Raw genomic sequence first — 9,559 nt, 5'->3', positions numbered from 1 at the left:
AATCCATGAACTTCTTCTCTCTTGGATTTGCAGAACAAAAACTTCCACGTTTGTGACTTTGAGATCTGATACTTCCCAAGAAATTCTGATAGATTTAAAGGAATTCTAAGGAGTCAGTGGGCTGGAATGTCTCCGGATGTTCTTGATCTAGTAAGATGAGTCCTGAGAAAACAAAGAAAGTCAGCAGAGAAGACCGGTTGTGGCCGGCCTTTGATTCTCCGATGGTAAAGTTAGAAAACTGGAGGATAGGAAAACTGTGTTTTTATGTTTCTCAAGTTCTTTCCGGAGAAAGAATAGAAAAGAAGAAGATCCCCCTACCTTTGCAGAGACAGGCCTTTATATAGCAGTAGAAATCAGTTACCTTTACCAATCGTTGTAGAGTTTGGAGGATTCAGTGTATAACTTCCATAACTGCCACAAGGGTTACCTCTTCAGAAACTGTGTTGAGACTTAAGCGATGCAGCTTTTGGCTGAAAGGGTGCTTAGTCCGTCTGTGAATTGACCTCGTCCGTCATTAATGATGGACGAGGTCTAGCTCTCTATTATCCATCTCGTCCGTCATTACTGAAGGACGAGATATGCAGCCCGCTCGTCCTACACTGGACGAGCTTAAACGGGCATTGGTGGTAACGGAGGGACGAGGGTATTAAGCACAGCTGAGCATTGAGGTGGACGACCATACGGACGAGTGTTTGGACTTGATGTTTTCTGGCACCATCAGTTGCCCCCCTTGTCCATGCGTCGTCCACAGGTGTATAACTCATTCTGAACGTATGATCTTACTCCAAATAATCAGAAGCGCCACGTGTCACGATGTAATTGGTGATTTGTTTCGTCGATTCATTTTTTCGAGACGTGGGCCACGTGTCAAGGCTTGGTTGGTTGTGTCGCTTTATATGCTCAGGTCAACATCTATAAATAGTGGAATGCCCCCATTACCCTCTTTACTTCTGAGATTTTTCCTCCTTGACATCCCTCGTCTAGAGCCTCGTCTAAGACTTCCTGCGTCTATAGTTTCAGTACGTCCTAGATCCAGGTAATCCCTCTTCCTTCGTCTTTTTAGGCTTTCTTAAAAATTTCCTTTTTAGACAATGTCAGGAATCACTATTTCCTCGTCTAGTGATAGTACAGTAAGAGCCATAGACGAGTATTACGACGGAAGCAGTAATAGCTCCGGTAATACTAGTAGTAGTAGCAGTAGGGGAAATACTACCGACGAGGAATACGTCTCAGGGGTCCCTGGGGTTCCTTTGGAAGAAATTCAAGAACAACTTAGGAAAACTGTAGGGTCCCAGGTAGGTACCTCGTCTTCTATCCCTCCGTCTAACCCTTTGGACGAGACTGAGGTAACCGTATATAGCTGCGCTGTAGATATTCCCTCGAAGACGGACGAGGAAAGGTTAAACAACCTTAAGGAGTGGTACCAAATCCCAGACGAGTTTAATCCTAGATTACCCGTCCGTGGAGAGTGGTGCTGCAATCCTCATTTTGGAATAGGTGTATACGAGGCCTACCTTCTTGGGGGCCTTAGATTTCCTTTAAATTCTTTTACAAGAGAACTGTTATTTAGGTTAGGTTTAGGGGTGTGTCAGTTCAACCCTAATGCATGGAGGTTAATTGTCTCTATGCAAATTTTGTGGAGAGAAGTGTTTGGAGGAGATCGTCCTATCACTGTGGACGAGTTCCTCTACTGCTACAAACCCTCCGAGATTCATCAATCTCCTGGCTTTTACCAATTCACTGCCAGGAGTAAAGACTGTAGATTGGTGAGATCCTTGGCCTCGTCTGACAGGAAGTGGAAGACGGAGTTTTTCTTCGTTTCTGGATTTTGGGCTGGAAATCCTTCAGACGTTGGCCGGGATTCTTTTGGTCATTTCAGTGGGGACTTAGGAAACCTTCGTCCTGAGGGTAAGTCCCTTAGCTTCTCATTCCTTTTTACTTGCTTTTCACTTAACTTATTTAACGTTGATTTATTTCATTGCAGCTGTTGGACGACCTACTTTAAGCAAGTTGCACCGTGACCGCGTCCACAGGGCTCGTCTATACGCGGACAGGGATTTCCACACTTTAGTCTCTCTCAGACGACTTGCAAAGTGGGGTTTTGGTCCTCAACCTTCTGACGTTGCCCTTGCACACGAAATTACAGTTAGAAAAAGTAAGTAAATGTTTCTCGTGCTCCTTAGATTTATTATTTTCATTTTTCTAAGTAAATCCTCCTCGTCTCTTCACAGGAATGGCAACTATGAGGGGCAACAAAGGAAAAGAAGTTGGTGAGGGGAATCGTCCTGAGATCGATCGCCAAGTTCGTCCTACTGCTGGGGAGAAGAGAAAAACTATCTCTAAAAATTTAGATCTGGAGAACCTCCCCAGCAGGCGAGGTAAAAAGGTGAAGCATGGCTCGTCCCAGGTGACTAAGCCCACCCCGTCCTCTCAGCAGCCTACCAGAGTTTACGAGGTTGACTCGTCTACTCCCGTGGAGTCTACTCCATCCAAGACTCCTCCATCCAAGACTGCACCTTCCTCGTCTCAACCATCCCAGGGGGCCCCTTCCAATATCATTGAAAACGAAGACTTGGCCTGGGAGCGCTTCAAAAGTGCAGTGACGGACGAGGACATCAATGTTTGCTATGACATGTCCTTGAAGGACTTCGAACACTCTGGTGTTCATGACCTCCTCAAGGTAAGAAATTCTTATCCTCGTCTTGACCAGATGTACGTCTTTCTTATTTTCCTTTCAGTTTAATCTAAACCTGTTTTGTTGAATTCCCTCAGGGCATGTCCAAGTTCATAGCTGCGTCCAGACAGGCCACTGGGTTGGACAAGACGAGGATTTTACTGGAGACGAGGATACGGGAGTTGAAGGAGGAGGCTAAACAATGGGCTGAGGTAGCTGCCAAGACGACCGAGGAGGCTAAGGGGCTCCAAGCTTTGGTTGAAGAGTTGAAGGCCAATGCTGCAGAGAAGGATGCTCGTCTTGAGGATCTACAACGAAGGACCGACGAGCAGAGCATTCTTCTCTCCAGAGCCAAGGAAGATGCTGTGGCTGAATTTAAGGCGTCCAAGCAATATACAGACGCCTTAGACACCAACTATGCTGCAGGGTTCGAAGACTTCAGGATAGATGCTGCTGAGAGATTTCCTGATGTGGACTTTAGTTCAATTATGCTTAATTTGAACCCTGCCACCACCAGCTCTCTCCTTGGCCTTGACTCTGAGGACGCCAACATAGAGGACGATGCCACAACCCAGCCTCAGGACGGCCCCAATCCAGATGCCTCCACTTAGAAGATGGATTAAGGACTTAGTTGTTTGTTTTTGCTTCTTCTTTTTTTTTTTTTTTTTTGAAGAAAATATATGTAACTTAAGCACATTTAACTCGTCCATGTTTAAGGACGAATGTTGATAAAACAGTTAAAAAGGGTGTTTAGGACTTTTCCAGTCCGCCCTTAAAAACAATTATGCACTGTTTATTTTATGGACGAGATTTTATATTTCATAATTATTTTGTTTTACTCGTCTATGTCTCATGCACAATCTCAAGTCATTTTCATTGGAATTTTCATTTGTGACTTAACCATGCAAAAATGATAACAAAACTTCACTTGAAATGGCTTCCAAGTGAGAAGGCACTATTCGTCCTTAGACTTGCCCGTGTTTTGATCTCGTCCATAAGATACTTCCTTGAAGTGATTTAGGGACGTTCAAAACGCCCTTGTTGACTCTCGTCCATGATGTAGTCAGGTTTATTTTATATCCTCACTTTATGGACGAGCGTTCCTTAGACTGATTTAATTAAACAGCTCTATCTCGTCCTTAGCTTTGGACGAGAGCGCTTTATTTCATCCTTGGAGAATTTAATTTGATGAGTCAGCTCTGCCCCGTCCTTAAATTTGGACGAGGGCGCTTCATCCCATCATTGGAAAATTGAGATCACATCTCCGCGTCCAGAGAATTTTCTCGTTTTGAGCTTTTTAGCTTTTTCCAAGTCGTCATGAACAAAAGCAATGCTTGAATCATGGATTTATACAATACTATGTACATTCCACAAATATTGTTCACAATACATTATTTACAGACGAGACATGTTCCATGAAACTAATGCCTGCCTTGAAAGAAAAACAAACACAAACCAAACCATAGACTAAACCATAAATTGTCTTTAATCATAACAACAAGACAAAATAAATAAACAGCCTTTTATGTAGAATAGTTTGTAGTATTTAGACGCGTTCGAAGTCATGTTCATCTTCGCTTGCGTTTTATTGATAGTACTTCCTCAGGTGCTCCACATTCCAAGGATGCTCTAACTTCCTCCCATCCAGTGCTTCCAAGTAGTAGGTCCCCTGTCTTTTGCAGTTGACGACTCTGTAGGGGCCTTCCCAATTTGGTCCCAACTTTCCATGAGCCGGGTTCTTTGTTGCCAAGGAGACTCTTTTCAGAACGAGATCTCCAACGTTGAAACGCCTAGGCTTCACCATTGCATCATACTGTCTAGCCATGAGGTTCTTGTACCTTGCCACCCTTTGTTCAGCATCCATCCTTATCTCGTCTATGAGATCAAGATTCAAACGGAGTTGTTCCTCGTTGTCTTTGTCTTGATACGCTGCCACTCTATGATTAGCCATGTGAACTTCTGCTGGTATAACTGCTTCTGTTCCGTAGGCTAATTTGAAAGGAGTCTCCCCTGTAGGAGTTCTTGCTGTCGTCCTGTACGCCCACAAAACACCTGGTAACTCATCTGGCCATGCCCCCTTAGCCCCCTCAAGCCGAGTCTTGATTAACTTTAGCAAGGATCGGTTGGCAACCTCTGCTTGGCCATTAGCTTGTGGGTGGGCTGGTGAGGAATAGTGGTTTCGAATTCCGAAATGCAGACAAAAATCTCTAAAAAGTGAGTTATCAAATTGTCGTCCATTGTCTGATATCAGCACCCTGGGCACTCCAAACCTGCATATAATATTCTTCCACACAAAGTTTTTGACATTCTGTTGTGTAATGTTAGCCAAGGATTCTGCCTCTACCCACTTGGTAAAATAGTCAATACCAACCACGAGGAACTTCATTTGTCTCACGCCTAGTGGGAATGGTCCCAGAATATCCAATCCCCATTGTGCAAATGGCCAGGGGGCCGTCATTGGAGTTAAATATTCTGATGGTTGTCTGGGGACATTGCTGAATCTTTGGCATTGGTCGCAAACTTTGACGTAGGCCTTAGCATCAGCTTGCATGCTAGGCCAGTAATATCCTGCACGGACGATCTTGTGGACGAGTGATCTGGCTCCTGAGTGATTGCCACACGCTCCTTCATGGATTTCCCTTATTACGTAGTTTGCTTCGTCTGGTTCCAGACATCTAAGGTAAGGCTGGGAAAAACCCCTTTTGTATAGAACCTCGTCCATTAGAACGTACCTGGCTGCCTTTACCCTTAGCTTTTTTGCCTCGTCCTTTTCTTCTGGGAGTCGTCCATCTTTCAGGTACGACACGATTGGAGTCATCCAACTCATCTTGCCTTGCACTTGTTGTACTTCTGGAATGTCTACCCTCGGCATATATTGAATTTCATCTACCTCGTCTACAGCCTCACTCGCTGAGGCTTCTTTCGCCAGAGCGTCAGCTTCCATGTTTTCCTCCCTTGGGATTTGGACGAAGTTCACTTCTTCAAACTTCTTAGTAAGGCGCACTACTCTGTTCAGATACTTTTTCATTCGTTCTTCCTTGGCTTCAAATACACCATTCACTTGGCCTATAATTAGCTGAGAATCTCCCAGGACGAGGAGGGACTCTGCTTGGACTGATCTGGCCAATTCCAACCCTTTGAGGAGTGCTTCGTACTCGGCTTCATTATTGGTTGTCTGGTACTGCAGACGAACTCTGTGTTTTAATTTATCTCCCTCTGGAGATTGCAACACCACTCCTACTCCTCCTGCATATTGCGTAGACGAGCCATCCACATAAGCCACCCATCTGACGCTTTCCTTCTCGTCCGTATCATCACAATCTAGAGTAAACTCTGCGATGAAATCTGCCAGAGCTTGAGCTTTGATGGCATGCCTCGGTTGATACTTTAGGTCAAACTCACTGAGCTCGACGGCCCATTGGATCAAACGTCCTGCAGCCTCCAGTTTGTTCATTGCCTTCTTGAGTGGGTGATCTGTCATGACATTAATAACATGGGCCTGAAAGTAATGCCTCAATTTCCTGGAGGCTGTTATCAATGCGAAGGCCAGTTTTTCCATCAGTGGATATCGTCCTTCTGCTCCTCTCAATGCTCTGCTAGTATAGTATACAGGCCTCTGTACCTTGTTTTCCTCTCTTACCAATGCTGAACTCACAGCATGCGGGGTGACTGCCAGATATAAATATAACTCTTCCCCTTGCACGGACGGGCTTAACAAAGGGGCCTTGGTAAGGTACGACTTCAACTCCTCAAATGCTTTCTGACAATCTTCCGTCCACTCAAATGCTTTTTTAAGAACTTTAAAAAATGGCAAGCATTTGTCCGTAGCTTTGGAGACAAATCGATTGAGGGCAGCGACCCGTCCGGTAAGTGACTGGACTTCTTTAACATTGCTTGGGGGTTTCATATTCAATATTGCTTGGATTTTATCAGGGTTTGCTTCGATTCCTCTGTAGGAGACCATGAACCCCAGGAATTTTCCTGATGATACTCCAAAAGCACATTTACTAGGGTTCAACTTCATATGGTAATGCCTCAATGTATTGAATGTCTCCTTCAAATCGTCCAGATGCCTTTGTTCGTCCTGAGTCTTTACCAACATGTCGTCTATATAGACTTCCATATTCCGCCCGATCTGTGGACGAAACATAAGATTGACCAAGCGTTGGTATGTTGCCCCAGCATTTTTCAAACCGAAAGGCATTACTTCGTAACAAAATAATCCTTGACTGGTGATGAAAGATGTCTTCTCTTGATCTGCCTCGTCCATCCGGATCTGATTATACCCCGAGAAAGCGTCCAAGAAACTGAGTAACTTGTGTCCCGCAGTAGAATCTACCAGCTGATCAATGCGTGGTAGCGGATAACTATCCTTTGGGCAAGCCTTGTTTAGGTCAGTGAAATCAACACACATTCTCCATTTGCCGTTCGCCTTTTTAACCATAACAACGTTGGCCAACCACTCAGGATAGTATACCTCTCGAATGAATTTCGCAGCAATCAGCTTTTGAACTTCCTCCTTAACAGCATTCTCTCTTTCTGGAGCAAACACCCTCTTCTTTTGCCGCACTGGTTTCATCGAAGGACATATACTTAGACGGTGGGTAATGACACTGGGATCTATGCCCGGCATATCTTCGTGACTCCATGCAAACACGTCCCTGTTCTTTCTCAGAAAACAAATGAGATTTTTCTTGACACCTGCTTCCAAATCTGCCCCAACCCGGGTACATCTCTCCGGGTTATTGTCGTCCAAAGAAACATCTTCCAACGCTTCAATAGGTTCTGCTACAACTTTCTTTTCTTCAATAGTCATCGTTTGTACTTGTTCGTCCATAGCCAACATGGCTAAATAACACTCTCTTGCCGTTAGCTGATCTCCCTGTACTTGGCCTATTCCATGCTCCGTTGGAAACTTGACTGACAAGTGGTACGTGGATGTTATGGCCTTCCACCTATTCAGAGTTGGCCTTCCAATTATGGCGTTGTAAGAGGACGAGCAATCAACTACAAGGAAATTTACCTCCTTGGTAACTTGCTGTGGATACGCCCCCACCGTCACTGGTAGTGAAACGCTGCCCACAGGTTGTATTTTCATTCCACCAAACCCCACTAGAGGGGAGCTTACTTGCTGCAGCTGGTCTCGTCCTAACCTCATTTGCTGAAAGGCTGGATAATACAAAATATCCGCCGAACTCCCGTTGTCTATCAACACCCTTCTAGTTTTGTAGTCAGCAATGAGGAGGGTAATGACGATAGCATCATCGTGAGGGTGGTGGATTTTCTCTGCATCCTCGTCCGTGAAGGTGATCGTCTGCTCGTCCGTACTTTTCTCCCTTGGCAATCGTCCGGAGAGTTGGACGTTTTGTACTGCTTTCAAGTACGCCTTCTTTGACTTGGACGACTGTCCTGTAGGACTCCCTCCCAGGATGATCCTTATTTCTCCCAGCGGTGGTCGTGATGTTTCCTCTACCTTCGCTTTCAACTTCTCATCCTTGTGATCTCGTCCAAGGAAGTTCCTCAACTTTCCTTGCCTGATGAGATTTTCAATTTGCTGCTTCAAATCAAAACATTCATCTGTATCGTGCCCGTGATCCCTATGGAATCGACAATATTTGTTTCGATTGCGTTTGTTGGGATCTCCCTTCATCTTCTCTGGCCACTTTAAGGAAGGTTCGTCTTTAATCTGCATTAGGACTTGCTCCAGTGGCACATTCAGAGGGGTATACTGTTGACTTCGTGCTGAAGGGCCCGCTTTCTTATCTCGGTCTCTCTTGTCTTCCGTCCGTCCCCTCTTGGGACGAGGACCTTGCTCTGGCTGACGCGTTGTGTTGGCTTCAACTTTCTCAACTCTCTTCCTCTTCTTGGCTATGATAGCGTCCTCTGCATTCATGAAGTTCTGGGCCGAATGAACTAGCTCGGCCATAGTTTGAGGTGCTTGCTCATACAACTTATGTATAAATAGATCAGAATGAACGCCATTATAAAATGCTGCCAGGAGAAGTTTGTCATCCACCTCGTCCACCGCCAAGGCATCCCTGTTGAAACGCGTGATGAAAGACCGCAAACTCTCATTCTCCCCTTGTTCTATGGTCAGCAAACTGGACGAAGAACGTTTGTGCCTTTGCCCTCCAATGAAATTGTTAACAAACAATTTGCTCAGCTCCTCAAAGGACGCCACTGTATTAGGAGGTATTTTGCTAAACCACACCCGCGCTGGTCCTTTCAAAGTAGTAGGAAAAGCTCTGCACATTATTTCGTCTGGAACTCCTTGGAGATGCATAGTAGTTTTAAAGGTGGCAATATGGTCAAAAGGATCTCTTGTCCCATCATAAGAATCTAAAGGAGGCATCTTGAACTTGAGCGGTAAGGGATGGGCATTGACGGACGCCACGAAGGGGGAATCAGTTCTGTGGACCAAGTCTTCCACAGGGTTGGTTTTCCTCATGTTTTCCCTCATTTCGTCCATTACCCTTCTCATTTGATCCATTTCTTTTTCCAAGTGAGGTACCCTCCGTGAAACGGTACCTCTCGATTGATTGTCAGTCTCAACATTCCTTTCCTCCTCTTGACTCTGTGCCTGTTCTCCAGCATTCCGTTGATGAGGTTGTTTTCTTAACTCCAGTTGCCTAACCAACTCTTGGTTCTGACGAGTTAGTTCCGCCATAGCGGCAGCCATGGATTGCACGTGTTGAAATGAGGGAGGTTGCATGGTAGGTGCTGACTGACGGTCTCGGTGAGGGTTACTAGAAGCGTCCCGACTATGTTGAGGGCCTGGACTCGTTGCTCTAGATCTTGTCCGAACCATTTCAACCCTTGATTGGAGAAAGACTAGAACTCAAAAAACAACTCTTTCCCACAGACGGCGCCAACTGATACTTCCCA

General features: G+C 45.2%; 2 protein-coding genes across 2 annotated transcripts; one reads left to right on the top strand and one right to left on the bottom strand.

Annotated features, from left to right (window-relative positions):
* Positions 1-324: 324 nt before the first annotated feature.
* LOC112018396 (uncharacterized) lies at positions 325-3,512 on the top strand. Its single transcript, XM_065778083.1, has 4 exons — positions 325-1,908; positions 1,985-2,155; positions 2,232-2,680; positions 2,773-3,512. The coding sequence occupies exons 1-4, from the start codon at positions 1,092-1,094 to the stop codon at positions 3,283-3,285; spliced, it is 1,950 nt and encodes a 649-aa protein (XP_065634155.1). The 5' UTR covers positions 325-1,091; the 3' UTR covers positions 3,286-3,512.
* Positions 3,513-4,259: 747 nt separating this feature from the next.
* On the bottom strand, positions 4,260-9,341 carry LOC136069493 (uncharacterized). Its single transcript, XM_065778115.1, has one exon. The coding sequence runs from the start codon at positions 9,339-9,341 to the stop codon at positions 4,260-4,262; it is 5,082 nt and encodes a 1,693-aa protein (XP_065634187.1).
* Positions 9,342-9,559: the final 218 nt, after the last annotated feature.

The sequence above is a fragment of the Quercus suber genome, unplaced genomic scaffold (assembly GCF_002906115.3).
Source record: "Quercus suber isolate HL8 unplaced genomic scaffold, Cork oak 2.0 scaffold_173, whole genome shotgun sequence".
NCBI classification, from domain to species: Eukaryota; Viridiplantae; Streptophyta; class Magnoliopsida; order Fagales; family Fagaceae; genus Quercus; species Quercus suber.
Note: the sequence above shows the minus strand (reverse complement) of the source record. Positions and strands in the feature narration are given on the sequence as shown.